Source organism: Marmota monax, unplaced genomic scaffold, assembly GCF_021218885.2.
Source record: "Marmota monax isolate L192 unplaced genomic scaffold, Marmota_monax_Labrador192_F-V1.1 WCK01_AAM20220418_F8-fsc00059, whole genome shotgun sequence".
In the NCBI taxonomy this organism is placed as follows: domain Eukaryota; kingdom Metazoa; phylum Chordata; class Mammalia; order Rodentia; family Sciuridae; genus Marmota; species Marmota monax.
The window spans coordinates 8,724,960-8,749,852 of NW_026693595.1; the positions used below are offsets into that span (position 1 = coordinate 8,724,960).

General features: G+C 38.4%; 1 protein-coding gene across 7 annotated transcripts in view; it reads left to right on the top strand.

Annotated features, from left to right (window-relative positions):
* The window catches only part of Dock8 (dedicator of cytokinesis 8), a 232,118-nt gene that overhangs the window by 171,657 nt on the left and 35,568 nt on the right, over window positions 1-24,893 (top strand). For 6 of the 7 annotated variants that reach the window (XM_046459393.2, XM_046459388.2, XM_046459389.2 and 3 more), the window contains 11 exons: window positions 4,108-4,298; window positions 5,700-5,836; window positions 7,730-7,912; window positions 8,271-8,400; window positions 9,344-9,431; window positions 13,562-13,658; window positions 15,264-15,398; window positions 16,290-16,442; window positions 17,807-17,965; window positions 19,496-19,596; window positions 20,304-20,496. In XM_046459393.2, coding sequence (XP_046315349.1) covers window positions 4,108-4,298; window positions 5,700-5,836; window positions 7,730-7,912; window positions 8,271-8,400; window positions 9,344-9,431; window positions 13,562-13,658; window positions 15,264-15,398; window positions 16,290-16,442; window positions 17,807-17,965; window positions 19,496-19,596; window positions 20,304-20,496 — 1,567 coding nt within the window. The remainder of the gene's footprint in view (window positions 1-4,107; window positions 4,299-5,699; window positions 5,837-7,729; window positions 7,913-8,270; window positions 8,401-9,343; window positions 9,432-13,561; window positions 13,659-15,263; window positions 15,399-16,289; window positions 16,443-17,806; window positions 17,966-19,495; window positions 19,597-20,303; window positions 20,497-24,893) is intronic. The other variant, XM_046459390.2, reaches the window with a different exon arrangement.

Sequence of the window (24,893 nt, forward strand, 5' to 3'; positions counted from 1 at the left end):
AATTTTTTTTTCCTTTTACAAAACTTCCTATTGATCAGTGTTTTCTTTTGCTGCCAAAACAATTAATAGACCTACCCACCTGTGGGGCAAGAGCCGATGGGACACATCTCAGTCATTGGATCCCTATAAGCAGCCTCAGCTTGTTTTCAGTGGGTCTCCCTGGAATTCTTGGGCCTGGGTGTATCCACAAGTGTCCATGCATCATTAATGCCGTGGTGTTTTTCAAGCATTTGGAAATTGCTTAGCATCTTTGTGTTAAGCTAGCAAATTGTAGTGCCTTATTCAGAACACGGCCCACTGCCAGGACCACAGACTGAGATGGTAGTCAGAACAAGAACAGCTTCTCAAAGGCAGGTTGTAAGAATCTGAGTCATTTGAAAATTCATTTAATATTTTCTATCTAACCCTAGATTCTGAAATAGCATATTTAAAAATTTTTAAAAAGCGTATTTTAAAAACGGAACTTCAAAGGTTAGCTTCCACATACTAGGTTTTTTATCTCATTTACTGTTTATTGGGGTATAATTCATATGCATTAAAAGGCTGCAATCTGAAGTGTAATTAACTTTCACGTATGAACACTCTTGGGTAACTACCAGCCAGACAGAGATATAGGGTGTTTCTAGCACCCCAGGAAATTCCCTGTTGCCCCCTCTCAGCTTTAGTCCCTATAGACAACCACTGTTCTGATCTGATCTGTTCTACCAGAGACTAGTATTTTCTGAACTTCACCTTCTTTTACTGAACATTATACCTGTAGTAGCCTTCAGTGTATGGTTGTATATATCAGGAGTTCTTTTTTGTTTTAGTATTCCTTTACATTAGTATACAACAATTTTTCTACTATAGACAGAAGCATCCACTTGGGGCTATTGTGAGAAAAGTTGATTTGAACATTCTTCTGTGTGGTTTTCGGTGGACATTAGAGCACATTTCTTTGGGGATAAATACAACCTACTTTTTTATTATAATTTTAGTTTTTACTATTCCTAAATAAGTAAATATCTATACATGGTTTTAATAAAATGTCAAAAGAATATATACCAAACTATGAAAAGAAGGGCAAATGAAACCCAAAGCAAGCAGATAGTAGAAAATAATCAAGATTACAGCCAAAGTAATGAAATAAAGAAGAGAAAAACGAGAGGAAAAAATCAGCATAACTAAAAGCTCATTATTTGAAAATATCATCAAAATTGACAAACGTTTAGATAGGCTAACCAAGAAAAAAGTAAAAAACTCAAATTACTAAAATTGAGACTGAAAGGACCTGGGGAGATGGCACACACCTGAAATCCCCAGCAACCGCGGAGGAGGCTGAGGCAGAAGGATCACACTTTCAAGGCCAGGCTGAGCAACTTTGTGAAACCCTAACTCAAAATAAAAATTTAAAAGAGTTGGGGATGTAGTTCAGTGGTAGGGCACCCCAGGGTTCAATCCCCAGTACAGAAAGAAAAGAGAGAATAAAGGAGAGAGAGAGAGAGAGAGAGAGAGAGAGAGAGAGAGAGAGAGAGAGAGATATCACTATTTTAGAGAAATAAAAAGGATTTTAAAAAATACTTTGAAGAATTATACAACAAGAATCAGAAAATCAGATAGCCTAGTTTAAATGTACAAAATCCTAAAAAGACAAACTGCTAAAACTGACTCCAAGAAGAAACAGAAAGTCCGATAGATCTACAACAAGTAGAGCTTGAGCTAGCTAGTGAATAAATAAATAAATAAATATGTCCTAGGAAAAAATGCCCAGAACCAGGGAGTTTTACTAGAGAATTCTACCAAATATTTAAAGAAGAATTAACCCCAATCCCTTTTTAGACTCTTCCAAAGAATAGAAGAGAAGGGAACATTTTGCAGCCCTTCCTATGAAGTCAACATTACCCTGTAACTAAAACCAGGCAAAGACATCACAGGAAAAAAGATTTCACACCATGGAAAATTAGGAATTATCCAGGAGTGGGAGATAAGTTTAGCATCTGAACGCCAATTGATCTAATGCATCACATCAATAGAAGAAAAGAACAACAACCCCCCCCCAAAAAAAACAATTATTTTGATAGATGCAAAAAATGCATTTGATAAAACCTCATATCCCTTCCTGATAAATACACTCGGCAGACACTTTACAAATAAAAACAAACAAACAAATAAAACCTCCTCATCTTGACTAAGGACCTCTGTGGAAAACCCACAGCTAGCCTGATATTTATCAGTGAAAGTCTGAATGCTTTTCTCCTAAGATCAGGAACAAGACAGAAATGTCCACCTTTGTCATTTTTATTCAACATTGTGCTAGAAGTTATATCCAGGGCAAAAAAAGGCAAGGAAGTATAATAAAAGACATTGGTATTAGAAAGGAATATTGATATTAGAAAGGAAGACGTGAAACTCTTTATTGAGTCTCAGGTAGCATAATCTTGTTTATAGAAAATCCTAAAAGAATTCACTAAAAAGCTATTAGAACTAATGAGTTCACTAAGGTTGCAGAGTATAAGATCAATGTACAGAGATCAATTGTATTTCTATACACTTACAGTAAACAATCTGAAAATGAAATTAAGAAAACAATTCCATTTAAAATAACATCAAAAAGAAGAAAGTACTTAGGAATAAATCAAGCTAAAGAAGTACAAGACTTGAACACTGAAAATGACAAAACAGTGTTAAATAAATAAAGATCTTTAAAAATGGAGGCATATCACATATTTATGAATAGGAAAACTTAAGATTGTTCAGATGGCACTGTTCCCCAAGTCCATCTACAGAGTCAGTGCATTCCTCCCGAAATCTCAGCTGGCTTCTTTGCAGAAATTAATAAGCTGATCCTAAAATTTGTGAGGAATTTCAAGTAACCCAGCATAGCCAAAACAACTTTTAAAAGGAATTTTAAAATTGGAAGACTCACACTTCCCAATAATCAAAACTTATTGCAAAGCAAAAGTACTCAAGACTATGCAGTTTGAAATAAAGGTAGACATAGGGCAAATTGAGTCCAGAAATAAATCCTTACATTTATAGTCAATAGGGTTTTTTTGTTTTTTTTTTTTTTGAGGGGGGGTTGTACCGGGGATTGAACTCAGGGGCACTCAAACACTGAGCCACATCCCCAGCTGTATTTTGTATTTTATTTAGAGACAGGGTCTCTCTGAGTTGCTTAGCACCTCACTTTTTGCTGAGACTGGCTTTGAACTCGCGATCCTCCTATTTTAGCCTCCCCAGCCACTGGGATTACAGGCATGCACCACCACACCCTGCTCTAGTTTTTATTTTAAGACAGGGTCTTGCTAAGTTGATCTCTTGTGATCCTCCTGTCTCAGCACCCTGAGTCGCTGGAATTGCAGGCATGTGAGCTTATAGTCAATTGATTTTTGAAAGAGTGCTTAAAACAATTAAGGGGCAGAGAAGAGTGTTTTTAACAAATGTTGCGGAGACAACTAGATATCCACATTTAGAATAGTGAAGTTGAATGTCTACCTCACACTATATTACAAAAATTAATAGTGGTAATAATTTTTATCTAATAGATCAAAGACCTCAGTGTGAGAATTAAACTATAAAATATTTAGATAAAATCATAGTGGTAATTTTCATAAACATTGATTGGTCAATAGTTTCTTGGATTTGACACCAGAAGTGTACCACCATACCTGACAACAAACATCATTATTTCAAAACTAAAAAGAAATGAAGTTCTGGGGCTGGGGTTGTGGCTCAGTGGTAGAACGCTCGCCTCGCATATGCGAGACCCTGGTTTCAATCCTCAGCACCACATAAAAATAAATAAGTGAAATAAAGGTATTGTGTCCAACTACAACTAAAAAATAAATATTAAAAAAAAGAAATGAAGTTCTCATGCTACAACATGAGAAACTTGAAAACATCATGATAAACAATAGATTCAGGATTAGAACAGTCTGCCACTGGGTTCTAGACACTTCTACCCACAGATTCAGGATTAGAACAGTCTGCTACTGGATTCTAGATACAACTACCCTATTTTGCTTAGTTTTCACATTGTCACCTCATTGCTCAGGAGTTTCTTGATCACTTTTTTTTGTTTGTTTGTTTAGAGCATGTTTCTCAGTTTTCCTTTGCTGTAATCTGTAGCTCTCCGCATTGTGCCAACAGAATCAGCAAAGTGCAAAGGAAAGCTGTCAGTGCCATCCACAGCCTGCTAAGTTCACATGACCTGGACCCACGGTGTGTCAAACCTGAAATGAAGGTCAAAATTGCTGCCCTTTACCTACCTTTGGTTGGCATCATTTTGGATGCTTTGCCACAGCTCTATGACTTCACAGGTAAGGACCCCTTGTGTTTCCTTCCTGGACTGATGAGGGGCCCTGCCAAATGCCCACTCCCCACCCAGAATAAGTCTCTCTTGTTAGCTCTAGTGCTGGTACTCTTGTATGAGTGAGGCTTCGTAGCTGTGGCCTCCAAATCTTCTTAACCCAGGTCCCTATTAGTTTAAAAAAAAAAAAAGACACATAACCATATGTATGTTTTGTTCAGAAAGTACTTGTCCATTCATTCATGTACTCCTTGATCTGCTAGTGTATGATGAACTCTATAACTACACAGCACAAAGCATGATATATAATAACAGAACTATTGCCTTTGGAGATCACTTCTGTAATGCCTTGTATGAATTAGAGAACATAATTTTTTGGTTTTGATAATGTTACCAGGTCTTACATAATTTCTATGTGCTATTTACTTCATTATTTGTTTAAAAACCCAGTTGCCTTAAAACACAACAGTGAATTGTTATTTCTAAAATTTGAGTCTGCTTTTAGAACTTTAGCACAAGAAATGTTGTCTACACTTAATTTTTCTCTGAAAAACTGAAGATCCAAATTGCTATGGTGTTGACAGGTCCAATTGGTTTTTAGTGAACCAGTTGATGTCAGGTGCTTTAACATACTTTTCCAAAAATTGAAGGAATGGTCTCTGTATGTGACTGGTAGCATTCTTTAAAAGCAGCCTTTTAGGGCTGGGGATGTGGCTCAAGCGGTAACATGCTCGCCTGGCATGCATGTGGCCCGGGTTTGATCCTCAGCACCACATACAAACAAAGATGTTGTGTCTGCCGAAAAAACTTAAAAAAAAAAAAAATATATATATATATATATATATATATATAAAATTCTCTCTCTCTCTCTCTCTTTTAAAAAAAAAAGCAGCCTTTTAAATGGTTGGCCCCTTTTCGTTTGTGCATATCTAGTCCTATGTATAAATATGGATATGTCTATATTATATAGGGGCAATAAGTTAACATTCACTCCAAACATTTGAAATTTAATGAATTATTGCTGAATTTATGAAAATAACATTATTCTGGTACTTTTGGATCTTTGAGATCTATTATAAGATACTTGCTTCATTACATAATCACAGATTCTTTTCAATGATTTAAAATAAATAAGTTAAAAAATTATATTGCAGAAAGCTATTATGAAAGCTTTTATTTTTGCAATTTGAAAAAATCATTTCCAGCCTAATCTTGTGTTCAGCAACATTTTGGCTGCTTTTTGCTACATATGGTAACATTATTAATAAAATAATAAATAATTTAAACATCAAGTTTAAAATGACTGCTGATTTTAGTGACTAGGAAGGTCCCAGTCACTGACTGGACATTGGGTGATATCACAGGGAATGCCAACTTTGGCTTGACATCTCCTGTGATATTTTGACTGCAGCTGTTAGTGGGAAAAGCCGCACCAGTGGATCTGATGAAGAACAAGATGGACCCAGTGCAATTAACCAGAACGTCGCCCTGGCCATAGCAGGGAATCATTTTAATCTGAAGACAAGTGGAACGATGCTATCTTCCTTGGTATGTAGTGCATATTTCTCTGGCTTAATTTTTGCTTGTGTCTTCTCCCCTCTTCAGATGAGGGAGCCCAGCTTACAGCTAGCAGTGATGGTTACTCTGTGCTGAAAGGAATTACAGTGAGGTTGGCTCTAGGAAAACAGATCAGAGAAGGTTTCCTACAACAGTGAGAGACTTTCAGCTCAGATCTAGGCAGCCCCAATGGCTGAGTTCACGTTTCAGGAAACTTGGAAAGAGGTGAACTTGGGAACTCGGAGATCTTTACAAAAAAGATCAAACCAAGGCTTCCTTATGTTGGTGTCCTGGGCTGTGCTTAGTTGTACTGAGTCCGCCTCCAAAAAAAGATTGAAGTGGCCAGAAGCTTGGAATATATGCTTCTCAAGCAAAAGACTTCAGCTTTCCTGGTCCCCACGGAACCTATGAAATTTGTTTGGCTCTGTCCTTTTGCACAAACTCTGTGGCTTAAGGAGGTGCTACTCCAGGAATGGGCCTTCTAGTCACCTGAGGTGGGATTCATCACTATTTGTTGATGAGCTCTAACACTTGTCAAAACAGCACTGTGTCCCCCATCTTAATTTACTTCTGCATTTCAGTGTAAGATATATATCTGTAGAGAATTCAACCTGGCTGTATCTGAGAAGACAGGGTTTTGGCCCAGCTCCTCTTTGCTAGATGACTTTCTTCTCTTCCTCCAGCACTTAGTAAGAAACAAAAGGAAAGAATGTTTGAGATTTGACATCACTGATCTTACAGTCTGATAAATATTGTGTGTTCTGACCTCCTCCACCTCTCTGAGATCCTTCTAATCAAAGGTACCCACTCGAGGCAGCCTTTGCCTTTTATATCATTTGCCTCTAAGGAAGGAACGCAGAAGCCCCAAGTGCACCTGTTAGAACATATTCCCTGTGAAGTTATATCTAAGGATTTCATTACTTCTTGTCAACACACCAAGGGTAATTCAAGTTGAAGTAACTTCATCATCTCTCTATTTCCATCCAAAACTAACATTTCCTTCACATAATTCACAAATACCTCATTGCAATTTCACCACTACATTCCACTGGATATTAGTTACGCCACAAAAACCAAGGGTGCAGCTGCATATTGTTGTTGACTTGATGAGTAACAGAAAGTGTGCTTAGCACTTGTGGCCAGAGTAGAATAACAAATGGTTTGAGCATCCATACCCCACCCACTGCCAAAAAGGAATTACTGTTAAATTCATATTACAGAAGACTCCACTAATTTATGGATTTGATTAATTTATCAGGCAGTTCATGACTCTCATGTTATATTTCAGACTATGTAACAAAGAAGCTAAAATCTTAAACAGTTATTCATGGTGCCTAGCCAAACTAGTTCTCTTCTGTAAGTCCAACCTTACATCTGTCTGGCTTCAAGAAGTAATATTCAAAGATCTTAGCAGCAAGAAAACCCATTTGGGGGCTAAGGTTGTGGTTCAGCAGTAAAGTGCTCACCTAGCACATGCAAGACACTGGGTTTGATCTTCAGCACCTCATAAAAGTAAATAAGATAAAGGGATTGTGTCCAACTACAACTAAAAATATATTTTTAAAAAAAAGAAAGAAAGAGAGAAAACCCATTTGTATCACTGAAAAGTTTAGCCATGGTCCAGAGCTAACCAATAGACCACATCACTCCCTAAGACAGAGTATGTTCTTCTATTATGTGGCTGAAATCTGCCTCAAACAGTGCCCCTGGTGAGCAGCCCAGCTCCAGAGAACACAGCTTTCCTGCCCAGGAAAGGCAGGGCTACTGGAAGCATCCCCAGACAAGGAAAAGATGGCCCCCATGTTCTGAGAAATCTCTGAGAAATTATCATCCCTCAGCTTTTGGTTTTTATGTTACTTGACTTCTTCCCCTGCCTCCTCCCAGCCCTATAAGCAGTATAATATGCTGAACGCCGACACCACCCGCAATCTCATGATTTGCTTCCTCTGGATCATGAAAAATGCTGATCAGAGTCTCATTAGGAAGTGGATTGCTGACCTGCCATCAATGCAATTAAACAGAATTTTAGACCTGCTTTTCATCTGTGTCTCCTGTTTTGAATATAAGGTAAGTGCAGGGTATCTCAAATTTATACCTGCACTAATCTCCCAAGTTCAATCCTGTCTTGTTACTCTTCCCCTTTGCAAGGCCAATGGTGGCATTGTTAGTTTTTCATGTTTCTGTATTCAAATCCACAGCCTATTTGCATTTATACATATGATCATTCTAAAGGGAAAAGAGCTCAACCTTCTGCAGAAAGCCCCATTTCTGTTAATAGGGTTTCAGCTGTAAGACTCTCCAGAATGGTGCCTCTTGTACTACATGTCAAGCTACATGTACATGTTGGCCAACTTAACTGGAGTATTATGTTTTGATGATTCTCCCATCAATAAATACCTCACCAAACTGCTTCTATCCTGCCCAGGGAAAGCAGAGTTCTGACAAAGTCAGTACCCAAGTCCTGCAGAAGTCGAGGGATGTCAAGGCTAGACTGGAAGAGGCTTTGCTCCGGGGCGAAGGGGCCAGAGGGGAGATGATGCGCCGCAGGACTCCAGGTATGTGAGGAAGCCTTTCCCTGCTTTCTGTTAACCCCTCTGCATCCTTTGTGGGAAGGAAGTTCCTCTGGAAATCACTCTCATGGGACATTTGCAATAACAGCAGAGGCAGAAGATCCTGGAATTCTATGCATGGTGTATATAAGATTAGCCCTGTGCCTCTAAGGGAAAGCTGCTACTCAGATCAAAGAATTCTCAAAATGGCCCCTGATGGCATGTTTGAGTGAAAACTTGGTGGTGGATAAAGGTCACATCCAAGAATATGAATCATGGATGAGTTGGGACATGTCTCCCTCCAGGCAGAGGCCTCTTTAGAGGATATTTAACTAATCCCTCTGGAGCATGATCAAGAAATTAGAGCCTTCTGGGCCTAAGATCATCTCCCCCAAATCATTCAGGGCATTATTGGAATGGAACCAATTTCCCAAACGGGCTTCAGAGTGTTCGAGTCCTCTAAGGACCCTGCCATACCAGGAAAGACCTCAGAAGGTGGAGCTCATCACTCTACAATAATAGAGTGAAATGTTCACGTGCTCTGTGTCTTAGTCTCTGTGCTCACAATACAACAGAAAGACAGCTCGTTCTGTTCAACAGGACTCAATAGCAGGGAGCTTGGAGGGAGCTCAGCATTTTTGGTGGTGACAAGGTACCTTCATTTGACACCGGCTATCTCCAATAATTCAGTGAAAATATTTAAAAATATGAAAAATATGCTCCTTGATACCCCAGAAAGGCAGGGATGCTAAGCCTGTACCCTGTGAATCAAAGAGCAGACCACCCAGACATAGGCACGGTGGCTTTGTCTCCTCTCAGCATCCTGCACAGACTAATTAACTGGAGAAATGGTTCTGAGTCCTCTCAGTTGAGCTTGTTATGGAATTTCTGGTTATCTTAAAGGGTTTCATGCTAATCAAATTCCTATCATGCATTTCTTAACTCCTAGGGAATGACCGATTTCCAGGCCTAAATGAAAATTTGAGATGGAAGAAAGAGCAGACACATTGGCGGCAAGCTAATGAGAAGTCAGATAAGTGAGTCACTCAGCAACTGTGTTCTACCTTTATTTTAAGTCCAAAACCATTTTTCCCAGGCTACTTGTATTACTGAAACAACTGCATCCTTCCATGGGTAAGAAAATGAAGCATCTTCATCTGTATAAATATTCTCCACCCAGGGACCCATGATGTTCAAAGGTTTAAAGGAGTTGTGATTGCCAGCTATTAAACATGCATCACATTGATAAGCATTTTAAAAAATTAATATTAAGCAACCTCAGGTAGCTTAATGAAAGCTACTAATAGAGAGTGGGGAATTACAGAACATGGGACAAAGTGCCCAATACCATATAGTTTCAAATCCCTACTGAATCCTTTGAACCCTATTTGGAAATGCGTTCAAAGATGTATAGTCAGGGATATTCATGTCAGTATTACTTGAAATTGTTTTTAAAAATTAGAAACACTTTAAACACTACAACATAGGAAAACATATAACAAAATATTAGGTTGCCATAAAAATGACAATTTTAATGACATGGGGAAATGGCCTCTGAAAAATAATTAAGTGAACAGAAGCAGGATAGACATCTGGTTTTAGGATATAATTTCAAATCTTTAATTATAAATAAATGCATTTTTAATAAACTGGAAGGAAATTTATCAGAATATTTCTAGTGGTTTTCTTTGGGTATTGGGAATATAGGCAATTATTTTCTTTTTATACTTTGCTGGATTTCCTGCAGTGTTATGATATATATCACAGTCAGAAAAAAAGTATAAAGAAATGAAAGAATAAAAATCCTGTTTGGATTGTAATGAGAGAGATATATAGGTAGAGCACAAGACAGTGCAGCAATTATATGCAACAACTTAGACAAATGAGAGACAAAATTAAATATATTTGAATAGATGGTGCATATCTCCTCTGCCTCTTACAACAGATAGCCTAATGAATCCCACAGCTCACAGAGCACAACATTGAATTGTTGAAGACCACACACACACTTGACAAGGCATAAGCAGAACATCCCCTTGGCATATGACACACACATCATAGAAAAAGATGGGAAGACTTGAGTAACACTATTGCTTTGTAAATAAATACGAGTTCATATCTTTGCTGTCACTATAGAATATTCTGGCCCATTTATGGAACTTTGGGGAGTGAAATTTATTTTAGAACATCAAAGAAATTTGTTACAGATGTTACTTTGGAAAACCCAGTCATTGATCTTATTAATAATGTCTGCTGGGCACGGTGGTGCATGCCTGTAATCCCAGCGGCTCAGGAGGCTGAGACAGGAGGATCAGAGTTCAAAGCCAACCTCAGCAAAAGCAAAACACTAAACAAATTAGTGAGACCCTGTCTGTAAATAAAATACAAAATAGGGCTGAGGATGTGGCTCAGTGGATGAATGCCCCTGAGTTCAATCCCTGGTACCCCCAAAAAACATAAAATAATGCCTATTTGCTTTGGGTATTTTATTCTTGCTCCAAGTTCCCTAAACTGATTTGTAAGATACTTGGCTCTAAGAGTCTATACATTCTAGATTAGATAATGTACAACAACAACAATCTGCGTATAGTAAGTACAGAATTGCTTAGTTGGTTAGGTCGTCTATGAGATTTAAAATAGAGAATAACAAAGTCTGTTTTGCCTGGGCCACATAAATGGATGATTTGGGAAACCTCTCCCTTTTTTTTTTGCAATAACAACATAATGCTGAATCTTAGCATGCAGAGCCTGCCAGTTCTGTCTAGGTTAGTTCTTAGCCCTGAGCTACCTGGTGGGCTATTCATTATTAGAGCTAATGATGCACACCTGCAGACCTCAGTGGCTATAGCATAGAAAAATTAGAACTTCTCACCCCAGCTCTTTGGGAACTTTTTGTAATTACTTGAGTTGTCTCTTTCATCTTTTTTTTTTTTTTTTTGGTCTCATTCACCAGAACACTTTTTAATTATTTTCACTCTATTTCTTTTAGAGCAGTAATTTTCAACATGGGCTGCACATTAGAATCACCCAGGGGGCTTTTAAAGCTCCTAATTTCAAAGTGCCCAAAGATACCCTAATTCATAATCTGCAGTGGTGGAGCCCAGGAATCAGTATTTGTAAAACTGCCACATGACTCTATTGTGCAGCTAAGTCTGAGAACATGGTTTTAAAGAAATAGCTGGTAGGCTTTTTGAACCCCAGAGTAGTGGTGGTGATGGTTGCATAACAATGTGAAGTTACTTAATCCCACTGAGCACATTCTAACATGATTAAAATAGTAAACTTTGTTCTATATAGTTTAACTGCAATAAAAAATTAGAATTAAAAAAACAGATAAGGATACTCTAGATCTGCACTGTCCATTATAGTAGCCACCAGCCACATGTAGCTATTTTGAAATGAGAAGTAATAAAAGTACATGCCATATTTTATATTTCACTAGGAAGTTTTGTGTTGATTACACATTGACAGTATTTTTGATACCAGTAATTTAACAACAACAAAGAAAGCTTTTAAATTTCATTTATAGTACATAAATGCTTTCTCTTGGAGAATGGGGTGAGGCATGTGAAGCAACTTGGGACCTGAGAGCCTATTCCTAATTGTGGAAACAGTTAAATTACACAGAAATGTTTACTCTGATCATCAGATGTATGTAATAAACTGTATGTCCTCCAGTGGGTTAAGGATACTGGAGAACATCTAAGTAGTAGCCTTGGTCGTCTTAAGATATGTGAGCAGACAGCATGATGCCCCAGCTCCAAAATTACATCTTGGCCACTAGTGTCACTTTAAAAAAGTCATTTTTTCACACCTCCCTTCCCTGGAAACTAAATGTGGATGATGATACAAAATATAGTACTCCCCCTTGTCCACAGGGGATACATTCCAAGAATCCCAATGGGTGCTTAAAACTTCAGATGTTACCAAATTCTGTATGTAAGCATGGAGAAACTGATAAGCAAGACAGCTAATAAGTAACCGATGGGTGGGTAGAGTGTACAGCATTGGAGATACTGGAAAAAGCAGTGATTCACCTGGCAGAATAGAGTGGGACAGCATACTATTCACATTGGCATACAATTTAAATTAATTAATTGTGTACTTCCGGATTTTTTCATTTAATTTCTTTAGGCTGCAATTGACCATGAATAACTGAACCATGGAAAGCAAAACTGTTGGGGGTGGGGGCTTACTTTATCCCTTTCCAATCTTAGTTGAATTTTGTGAGAATGCATGGACTAGTCCATATTTCCTTAAAATGAAACCTAATAGAAGAGCAGCACCTGGCAATTTCCCATTCCCTAGTGAGTGATATCAGTTAGATGATCTGCCCCATGGGAATGCAGTCTTTGCTTTCCATTGGAAAAAAAAAGACAAAATGTCCCATACCTGGCTGACCAACCCCAACTCAGTCTCTTAGCTTCCCAACATGGTCTTTGGGAAGCTAAGAAACTGAACTGCCCCTGTTCTAAAGCATCACCCTTTTCTAACCCAGCATCGTCACTGTTTGCCAAATTCACACCACACCCAGTCTCTCCTGCATATTGCAGGGTCTTCCTCCTCCCCCACCACAGATCCAGAGTTCTCATGCATGAAATACAGGCATGGCCCTGAGGCTTTAGGCAATAATCTAATGGGCTCCCCTAATTGCTAATAGCAGCCAGTGATTGCTTCTCTGCCCATCTTGTTATTTTTATAGTTGTCATCATTATTAATAATAGTAGGGATGAGAATGACCTGGAAACTTTACCTCGATAACAGTATTTCACCACATAATCGTCACCACTACATTAATGTACATTCACGAGTATTCAGTGCATCCTAATCTTGCAGCAAAGACACATTAGTAATAAATGATTTCTAAGGAACCAGCATAATTGTTTTTAAAATTTCACATCATAGTTATACCCCACCTATTGCAAAAAAAAAAAAAAATGTTCTAAAATCCATGACAATTATATGGTGAAATACAGAATCTTTCTAACCACACATGAATTTCAGAAAATGCCTGCACACCTTAGTTACTTGAGGCCAGCTGCTTTTGTTTTCATTTCTAAGTTGACTCTTCCAAAGATTTCCTTATGCTTTGGTGCAAAGATCACCATTACTAGAACCTGGCCAGCTTTGATTTGTGTGTTAATTTGAACTTCTTTTTGTTTCTTAGAACAAAGGCAGAGTTAGATCAAGAAGCCTTGATCAGTGGCAATCTGGCTACAGAAGCAAATCTAATCATCCTGGACATGCAGGAAAACATTATCCAGGTGAGAAAAACTAACAGCTTGACCTAATTTGCTTAAGATGAATGTGTTCACTGGAATTTAAGAAGGAAATCTTTATTCAAAATTGTGAAAGAAACAAATAGTGATCCTTTTAAAAAGTGAAGTTGACAGGTTACTACTTACAATAACATCCACCTTATAAACTCCAGAGATACCAAACATTCTTCTGGCTTCTTGGACTTACTGCTCACTTGGAAAGATGTGTTTGATGAGCTGACCATGGTTAAATTGGCCCAAGAGTATGCCAAATTTATAATTCAAATGGTGAAATTCTGATTTAATATCTAGACCCAGGGTGGTTAACTGGTTTTTGTTTTTGTTTTTTTCCTGATGGGTCTAATCCAGTTGAATGATGGTCCCTGTCTGATATAGGAGCTGTTCTTATGACTGGATTAGATTAAAAAATATTGCTAAGTAGGGTAAATGATGTTTATTTTGGATTCAAATTACTGAAGGAAAGTCATTTATCCCATAAGTTTGCCATTCCTGCTATAGAAAAGTACAGTCAGCCCTCCATATCTGCCAGTTCTGTGTACATGGAAACTCCAACCATGGATTGAAAATATTAAGGAAAAAATTGCATCTACGCTGGGCACAGTGGCTCATGCCTATAATCCCAGTGGCTCTGGAGGCTGAGACAGGAGAATCATGAGTTCAAAGCCAGCCTCAGCAAGGATGAGGCACTAAGTAATTCAGTGAGACCCTGTCTCTAAATAAAATACAATAAATAAATAAATAGAGCTAGGGATATGGGCTCAGTAGTTGAGTGCCCCTAAGATCAATTCCTGGTACCCCTCCCCCAAAAATATTTTCATCTATATTGAACATGTACAGTCCCTTTTTTCTTTCGTATCATTTTTTCCCTAAACCACATGTTATAACAAGGATTTATGTAGCATTTACATTGTTTTAAGTATTTAAAGTAATCTAGGGATGATTTAATAATATGTGTAGGTTATACGCAAATATTGTACCATTTTATATAAAGGACTTGAGCATCCACAAATGACTCAAGTATATTTAATGACTTTGATATCTCTGATAACATAAATGCTTGACATCACATTGATGGTATCTTTATATGACTCAACCTTAAACATTCTGTACCTAACATCAGGCCTCAAAATGTATTTGTAATTTTCCAAGAAAGGTGAAACTTAGTTACTATTATCCTTGGTACTTTTAGTTCTGCTGTAGCTGATAAATAAGCTTCTATGTAGAAACATCACTGACACCTCTGTTGTACTGGGAAACCCACATTGTGTTTTGAAGCCCACAAGGCAAGCTAGGCCTTGTATACAAAGAAAGAGCATTCCAAAAGCTTTGGCCCAGGATAGAGGGAGGTGTGCTTCATTTAGGAAGCCAGAATTGGGCAAAAGTCCCAAATCAATTAGGAGTTTGGAAATCAGTCTTCAGTTCTCATGGTTAGAGAATGACAATAGATGGTGGCTCACCAAACCCTGAAGACCTTCCAATGAGAGCAATGGAACATCAGGTCCCGAGATAACGTTCAGCAGCCTCTCCTGTCTTCAGCCCTCAGCTCACTGCACATCAGGGATTCAGTAATGCTGTTCTTCCGGCCCCTAGGCAAGCTCAGCGCTGGACTGTAAAGACAGCCTGCTGGGAGGCGTTCTGAGGGTCCTGGTGAATTCCCTAAGCTGTGATCAAAGTACCACCTACCTGACTCACTGCTTTGCGACACTGCGAGCCCTCATTGCCAAGGTAAACATGAGACACTTGTTTTCTTACTCTTAATTAAGGGTAAGATTCTCATCTAGCTTCACTTCTGTCTTCAGGTGGACCAAAACCCACGGAGTATCTTAAATGGCATGCATTGAAGGTCTTAGTTCTTCTTAGGAAGAAAGCAGATACACTTCCTATGGAAGAAGTCACCATGAGAGGACAGCGTCTCTAGTACTTGAAACGTGGGACTAACTAAAGAACTTGAAATAGCCACTCACTAAAAGTCTATGATACAAGAGCAAAAATCAATGGAGCAAATTTGTAATTTTACCCTTTTCCTTTAATACCTTATCATAATGAGATTAAATCCTATACATGACTCCCATTAAGTCTTACAAAATATCGTATCATAAAATGCCAGAAGTTTAAATTAATTTTCTGAGAACCTGAGAATGTATATTATCTTTGGGTAGTATAGTCTATGCAGATTAAATTTTCTCCTTTGTGGGAAATCTCCATGTATGCCTTCTCCATAGGGTCTTTTAAATTTAGAAAGAGGAATTCTTTTGCTATCCTCTACTAGAATCATTTCTCTTTGTTAGTCACCAGTAGTTTCCAGGGAACCCAGGAAATTCATGATTCATTTCTTCAAAGCTATGATCTCACCAGTGAATTCAACCAGGTTAACAATGAACTTTAATAACAAAGCCCTGACCTTAGTTGGGTGGTTCATAATTAAATCTTAAGTCAACTTCATTGCTTAAACCCATCTTCTGACTCACATAGGTCATTATCTTTATGGAGCAATGCATTAACTCTTCTGGGCTTTTTGCTTGTCCAAGCAGACATTTGCATATTTCAGTAGGCATCTGGTCCAAAAAGCTTATCAAGTGCCAAGTGATGCCTGATGGTGCCTTGTGTCTCTCCTAGTTTGGAGACTTGCTGTTCGAGGAAGAGGTGGAACAGTGTGCGGACCTGTGTCAGCGTGTGCTACACCACTGCAGCAGCAGCATGGACACCACACGGAGCCAGGCTTGCGCCACCCTCTACCTCCTCATGAGGTTCAGTTTCGGAGCTACCAGTGTAAGAACTCAGACCAGACAAGTGACCCAGAATCAGTAGAGAAAGTCAATGCAAAGCATCAGTAGAGAGAAAAACCTAAGGGAAATGTGTGCAGTGTTGCCATTTACCCCAGTCCTGCAAGAAAGAAACAATACAGTACCAAGGTGGATAGCAGCTTTCACCTGAATTTGCATTTAAAGGCAGCTATCAGGACTGGTGAATGCAGCAGTCCCCATCAATAATGTCTCCCTAAGACACAGAAGGTCTTTTATACATAGATAAAAATGGTATTTGTGGGAACAAATGCAACAGACAGTATAAGAATTCAGAAGAATGAATCCTGTTTCTGAATTCTGAATTAGTACAGTTCTGGCTAGTACCTGAATGGGCTGTGGAAGAGAATTTTAAATGACCAGCAATATCTGGAACTGGGTTGTGTTTCATTGTTATTCTGTGGTACTGGGAATTAAACCTAGAGCCTTGTGAATTCGAGGCAAGTAGTCTACCACTGAGTCACATTCCCAGCCCCTAGACCTGAGTTTTAATTGAAGCCTAGAAGCCTTTGGAACTCAACTTTATTGAAGAACACTCAGCCTTTACTTTAGTTTGTGCAGATTTAGGGGTGTTCGTTTGGAATTTCTGTAAAAGATAAATTGGAACTAGACATGGTGGCATATGCCTATAATCCCTGTGACTCAGGAGGCTGAGGCAGGAGGATCAAAAGTTTGAGGCCAGTCTGGTCTCAAAATAAAATAAAAAGGGGTAAGGCTGTAGCTCAGTGGTATAGAGCTTTCTAGCACATGTGAGACTCTGGGTTCAATCCCTACTACCCCAAAGATGCACACACAAAGATAAATTGGCCCATGGAATAAAGTAGTGTCTTCAGAGAGATATTAGTGATAACTATTTAAAAGTCTTTAGGACATTACCCAGGGTCTCTTGGCATAGCCTTATTTTCCTACAGTTCTGGAAGGAAAGGAGAATTAGAAACTTGCTGCTTTCTTTGGTCTAAAATCTCAGTAATTTCTGGCCTTGGAAGTTCTATTCCTCATTATAGTTTAAATGAAATTCTAAGAAGAGGATCTTGGTATAAAAGAATATATCCTGTGACCCAGCTTTATAGGAATCTTCTGGCCTTGCAGTATGGAGGCAACTCAATCCTCAATGAAAATTTAAAGGAAGCCTGACAGATTTATGTGAGCACAAGGTCCTTTCAGACCATTTAAATGATAATGTGAATCTTGTGCACAGTGTAGCTCACCTTGCATTGAGAGAAAAGGAAATGATTAAGACGGGGATGAAAGATAACTCAGGGAGTTTTGTGTCTGGCCCTACTGCCTTCAATTATTGACTAGCTGAGTGCCTCTTTTTTTTTTTTAATGCAGAACTTTGCCAGAGTAAAGATGCAAGTAACTATGTCTCTGGCATCTTTGGTGGGCAAAGCACCAGATTTTAATGAGGAGCACCTGAGAAGATCCCTGAGGACAATTTTGGCCTATTCAGAAGAGGACACAGCCATGCAGACAACTCCCTTTCCTACCCAGGTATACCAATGAACATACCTTGTCTCAAGCATGAATTTGGGATCAGCTGATTATAAACACATACACACACACACACACACACACACACACATAACCATATGATTATATGTATATAATTTGTATGTATTATATATATGTAATTTGCAAGGATGTATTGCCTGTCCCATAATCACATCCTCTCAGTGATCTAAGAAACATATATATTTCCTCACTTCTGTCCCCAACCTCAGGATGCCAAGAGTCTATCTAGAGAGCTCAGTCTCAAAACAATTAGGAGGAAAGACAAAACAACTGATACTTAAGTGTATGGCAAGAAACTACATGTGGTGTGAGATTAGAGAAAAGGAGGGGTTAGTTAATGAACAACCTAGTGACCTGGAAATGCTGGGGTAGGATTCACAGGGCAATGATGAATAGGGGTGAGAATGAATTGTGCCTAAGGGATGCTAAAGGGACCAGCTTGACCCACGAGTACTTGAAGGAGAGGAAGGACCAAGTTTGAGATTATCAACAAGATTAGTCCTACAGACACTTGTGAGGGCAAATAATCTGTTGCAATGCTCAGGGAATAAAGAAAAAGATAAAGCATGTCACCTTTATCTTTTAACTTCAGCTTCTAGCCTACTGTAGGATAGGTTCCCACTAGAGTGAATGAGGGAATGTATGAATGAAAGAATGAATGGGTGAAGTTTTCTTTCTTCCCTTAGTGTGAGAGCCCTATTTGCCCAGAGCTCTCCTGCCTTCTCCAGTAATGTTACATCCTCATTCTCAGAATCTTTTTCCTCTCCTCTCCCCTGCACCAAATCCTGTCTCACCTGTTTCTTCTCCACCATGTTCCTGTAAATTAATCTTATTCATGCAGAGATATTAACCAACAAGACCAAGCAAAATATGGGCAGTACAATAGAGGTCTTCAATGAAATGAGTATGGTGGAAGAAATTTTAGGAGCCCTGGAAGTTGACAGAAGGGATAAGATGATATTCTGCAGCTGAGCCACTTGCCAGGGTCTGTGGATCAAGACACAGTCTATCAGGTTTTGTGTGATGCAGTCTCCCCTGTTGGCTTTTGTAACTAAGAACAAGTCGTTCTCAGAGGTTCTAAAAACTCTGAAGCCTTGGAGAGATCCAGGAAGCTTCAGAAACATGAAACCCAAGTTGTGGTCCCAAGCTGCCTCCTAGCTGGTATAAAGAACCCTGATGATACAGAGTAGAGCTTAGAACCTTTCAGGTTACAAATAACTAAAACTAGTTCAAACAAATTTAAAAGAAAATTGTTGCAGTGGGAAGTAGCATGAAGATCCAGGGCTGTTTCACAGATCCCAAAGCCAACTCACATCAGGGCCTACGAAGCACATGGACTTGCAAACAACTGAAGAACCAAGAATCCATCTAGAGTCCCCTTCATGCTTATTATTCACTTTTTTCTGAGCAAAGCGTTTCTGTGCCTCCCACATATTCTTTCTATGTAATCCTATCTCCTTTCCACAAACTACAAAGCCAAGGTTATTTGAGGGCTTACATTTTTTGCAGGTGGAAGAACTTCTCTGCAATCTGAATAGCATCTTATATGACACAGTGAAAATGAGGGAATTTCAGGAAGATCCTGAGATGCTTATGGATCTCATGTACAGGTAAACTTTTCTGATAAAATCTAAAGGGCATCACCTGGGGATCCCATATTTGTCACTGTGAAGTTCTTACTAATGTAATTACCATAGGTAATATGAACAGAATTATTTTGGATGACATCCAAAAATGTGTATGATAATCAGTAGAAATTAAACATTTATAGTGGTTTGATTCATATACATGTTTTCAAAAAGATCACCTTAGTTTAAAGTGATTTGCCCACTCTATAACACTATCTTCTGCTAACTGTTATCTGAATTGTTTTTCTAAATGATTTGGTTGCAATTATATTCAGACACACATATAAGTTTTACTTTAGAAATTCTCTCTATAGTTTAAAACTTTGACTTCCAGTCCTTGCTCTGCAGAAATGGTTTACAGAGGCAAAATTGTTTGCATGTAACATCGTAAGAGGCACAATACTTTTGTCTTCTGTCATTATTTTTGAGAAAAAGGAAAGGAAGATAATTGCTTGAGATTTATGTCAAAGGACATTATTTTTCACAGTCTTTTTTTTTTCTCATAAAGCTTTCACTAAGTGCTCTTGGGGTCCAGCATACCTTAGACATGGAACAAAAACAGTTGAATTAAAGTATTTGACTTTTCTCTTATGTTTTCAAGATGTAAGGGAAAATCAGGGTGAAAAAAAAATTGTTGTACAGTGTCATTAGCCTGCTACCCTTGAAACTGTCACTCAATCTGTCTTCAGAATTGCCAAGAGTTACCAGACATCTCCTGATCTGCGGCTGACCTGGCTCCAGAACATGGCAGAGAAACACACCAAGAAAAAGTGCTACACGGAGGCCGCCATGTGCCTGGTACACGCTGCTGCCTTAGTAGCGGAGTACCTGAGCATGCTGGAGGACCACAGCTACCTGCCCGTGGGCAGTGTCAGCTTTCAGGTGGGGACACGTTCAGCTTTACCCGAGAATAGTTAACTCAACCAGGAGACAATTCTGCCCACACCCCCTGCACTAACAATGTCTAGAAGCATTTTTCGTTATTACAACTGGAGTTGGGAAGATGGGTGTTACTGACATCTAAAAGGGAGGGTGTCACTGAACATTCTACAATGCATGGGAGAGTCTTTGCCACTAAGAAGTGCCCAACCCAGTTGTCAACAGTGCACATTTGCCTTCTCCAATTGCTTTGCCATCTTTTTTATTGTTGTTTACAATAATGGTACCTAGAGGAACAGGCACTTTAATAGGTGTTCTGAACTATTACTCCTACTTCACAGCTGTAGGAATTGATAAAGCAACTTTTCTAAGGTCATTTAAAGTCTTTCTCAAAGACTTATAGGTAGCACCATATAATGACAAGCAAGAAAGTACTTCTGAACATTGAAGAAATTCTTTCCCTCATGGCCCAATCTTTTGATTCCATTCCCCAATTCTGTAGGGTCCCACTCAGATCCAAAGTCAAGAAAGAATGAAATTGACCTGGAAAGGGAAACAAAAGGCTGAATCCATGTTTTCTGAGAATAACCTAAAATTACTCATAGTTGACAAGGGGAAATTGTCTGCCAGACCTAGAAGATGGCTCAGTGGCCACTTGTTTGTATGTAACATCGTAAGAAGCACAATATTTTTGTTCTTCCTGCGAAGCTTAATACAGTCTAGAGGGGCTGGGGATGTGGCTCAAGTGGTAGTGCGCTCGCCTGGCATGCGTGCGGCCCAGGTTCGATCCTCAGCACCACATACAAACAAAGATGTTGTGTCCGCCGAGAACTAAAAAATAAATATTAAAAAAAATTCTCTCTCTCTCTCTCTCTCTCTCTCTCTCTCTCCCACTCTTTCTTTTAAAAAAAAATAGTCTAGAGAGAGAGAAAAAGACAAACCAAAATCGTGTTATTAGTACTTTTTTTTAAGAGACACAGTCTGTAGAGATGGCCATCCCTGAAACCATGAACAATACAGCTACAATAATAGAATTTTTTTCAAGCCAAACTTCCAAAATCATTTATAGTGTTTGTATTATTCTTGTCTGAATTTCCATGACAGATTTTATGAAAGGCTTTGTTCTCAGTATTGTTCTTCAACATGGTATTGTGATGCTTTGTGAACCAGAAAGAAAGGACAATTCAAAGTGGCTTTCCCAGGCTTAGAGAATAAGTCACTAAAATGATTGCTGAAAGAGTTGGGAGCCTCTCATTTCTAGTATAGTGTTCACCTGCAAAACTGGATTTCACCTCATGTTATTAACCCCTCCTTCCTTATGGTCCTCAATAACAGAAATATGTATTCTATTATTTTATTCTCAGTAAATAAATTTTATTCTCAGTTCAGAAATATTTGTTATAAAAATCAGTAATTTATTTCTCATCCCAAAGCACAAAAACATTACATCTGATTTTGAATAACACAAAAGCAAAACAGAAAGTTATAAAAATTCTTTTAGGTTCACCTTCTTTCATCAAATTTATTTTGGTCACTTGATATTACCAAGGATAAGTATTACAATTTCTTCTCTTTTTTTTTTTTTTGTTTATTTGTTTGTTTTTGGTAGCAGGGATTGAACCCAGGAGCTCTTAAGCACAGAGCCACATCCCCACCCTTTTTTTATATTTTATTTAGAGACAGGGTCTCGCTGAGTTGCTTAGGGCCTCACTGAGTTGCTGAGGCTGACTTTGAACTCACAATCCTTGTGCCTCAGCCTCCCAAGCCGCTGGGATTACAGGTATGTGCCACCATGCCTAGCTTTGTATTACAATTTCACTTTCCAGAAAATCTTCAGACTTATCAGTTAGAGATGAATTATATCATCCCCTTTTCTTATTTTGTTTACTAAACTATTTCTTATAATTTACTATGTTTTATTTAATATACTATATTTTATTATTCCCCTCTTACTATATTTTATTCCTGTTATTATATTTTATTTAATATTTAATAAATTAAGTATTAATTTCATTTCATTTTTTAATTTCATATGTAATAAGCTCTCTTATTCTTATTTTACTTATAATTCAGTTGATTGGCTTCTAATGAGACATACCAAGGTGAGACAGAATTGTCTTCTAGACCTAATAGAAAAACTCCACATTATCCCTACATGGGAACATAGACCTCCATCTTTTCATATAGCTTTACTCCTTCATTCCTGCTTTCAGAGCATAATTTATGGAGAATTTCTTCTGTCTTCATGACCTTTACATTCTAGCCAGAAAGATATCATATAATTAATTATTCCATTCTTAATCATAATTATGATAAATACTATTATAAAAAGACACAAAACACTGTGAGCTTTTAGACTGGGTCCTACCTTGGGGTCGGGAAAGAGTGCAGAAGGTGAGAAGGAAGGTGAGGAACCGTGAAACACGGGTCTTCATGATGGACAGTACACAATGACTAGGTGTTCTCAGATACAAAAATGATGTCAAATTATGTCGTGCTTATGGGTGAATTGTCATTTCTCTCAAATGAGACATAACCAGTCAGTTTAGAAATGGATGCTTAAAAGCGACAGAACTTACAACCCACAGTGCCTAAGGTACAAATGGAACTTACCAGCCCCCATGAGGGAGGCTAGCCCGGAGAAGTACTCACCAACTAGAACTGGAGACCTCAGAGATCATCAGATCCCAGAGTCATCGCTTCTTCCTGTCCTAGCCTCTGTTGGGCTTCATGCTCCCCACATTTACTGAGTAAGATTTAGGTTTCCATCTCCAGGCTCAAGTCCAGAAGCCTGTTCAAAGAAAATCTCAGAGTATCTTTTCATTCTGATGGGGTCATGTGCTCATTCTGAATCAATCATAATTGCCAAAGAAATCAAATGTTCCAACTAACTGAGCCAGAGTCACTGGTCCATACCTACAACTATGAGGGGTTCTTCCTAAGAAAATTAGGATGCTTTACATTGTAGAGTGAAGGAATTCTGGGCAGTGTTATCAGATGTCCACTGTTAATTTCTTAAATGCTCTTTGCTTCAGTTTTTATCCTCGTTCAGCTCCAATAAAATCGAGCCTTTGGAAAATACTTGTAAATTGGAGATAAGTCTGTGCAAGGAAAAATAACTTCGAGGTCACTGAATTCCAAGAAACTGAAATCATTGAAATTCTATGCCCTAGAGAGCAACATTTATTTCACAAATGTAGATATGCACACATTCTCAGATTCTGCAACAAGTTTTACATCCCTAAGCCAGAAGCCAGGAAAGTCTTTCCCAAATCTTTTTCCTCTGGGTAATAAACTAATAAGTTGTTGAGCTTCATATCTATTTCTCTACATGTGGAAAATTGCATACAATTCTAATAGTACTAGTTTCCTGAGTTATTAGATTCTTCCAACTGAATTTGTTGAATCTTCTGTTATCTCCAGTTCAGAAACATAATAGGCCTTCATTCTACAACTTAAAGCATACTAATTTTCTTTGGAAGAACCCTTCATAGTTTTAGGTACGGACCAGTGACGCTGGCTCTGTTAGTTGAGCATTTAATTTCTTTGGAAGAAAGACTGGTAACAAAAGATTTTGAGAAACTCCACCTATATTCATTAAAGTGCATTACGATATTGGATAACAACTATTTCTTCATTGGTTGCTAAAGTTGAACTGGCAGACAGCATTTACTTTACAAGCCATCTCTGATCTAATAGGTAGTGGTGACTGGAGCAGTATGCTGAAAGAATTTTGAAAATATATCCAAGTTCAGAGGGGAAAGAGTGCTGTAATTAACTAGTTATGTCTGCCATATGCACAGCAATAGGAAGGAGTGGCATATGTGCTACTGGTTTGCAATACCTAAGCTAAGAAGGCTTTCTATTTCATTTATGCATTGTGTGCCTTTCTTCCATAGCTGTGAGAGAAAAAAAAAAAAGACTTTTAACCTATCAAGAGTTAAAGTAATTGCCAAGATCATAGCTTGGGTAAGGCAAGCAAGGAGCACAAGGTGCAGAATATAAAGAGGTACTTTACTCTCAGGACCAAACAAGTACAGAATTAGCACTTCCGTGACCCTGGGAATAAGTACTTCCCCAAATTTGTACCTTGGTTTTCTCATTCAGGTCATACTATCCCTGACCACTAGGCTCTAACTTCTATAATTTATATAAGTAAAAAATGTGTAGGAACAAAAATGTTCAGGGGAAAAAACACTAACTACTGCACTACTGTAAAAACTTCCATAAAATCTTGGTACAGTGGTGCATGCCTATAATTCCAGCCACTTGGGAGGCTTAGGCAGGAGAATTTCAAGTTGAGGCTCAGCAACTTAATGAGACCCTGTCTCAAAGAAAAATAAAGGGGAATGCTGGTGATGTAGCACGGGCATAGATCACTTGCCCAGAATGTGCAAGAC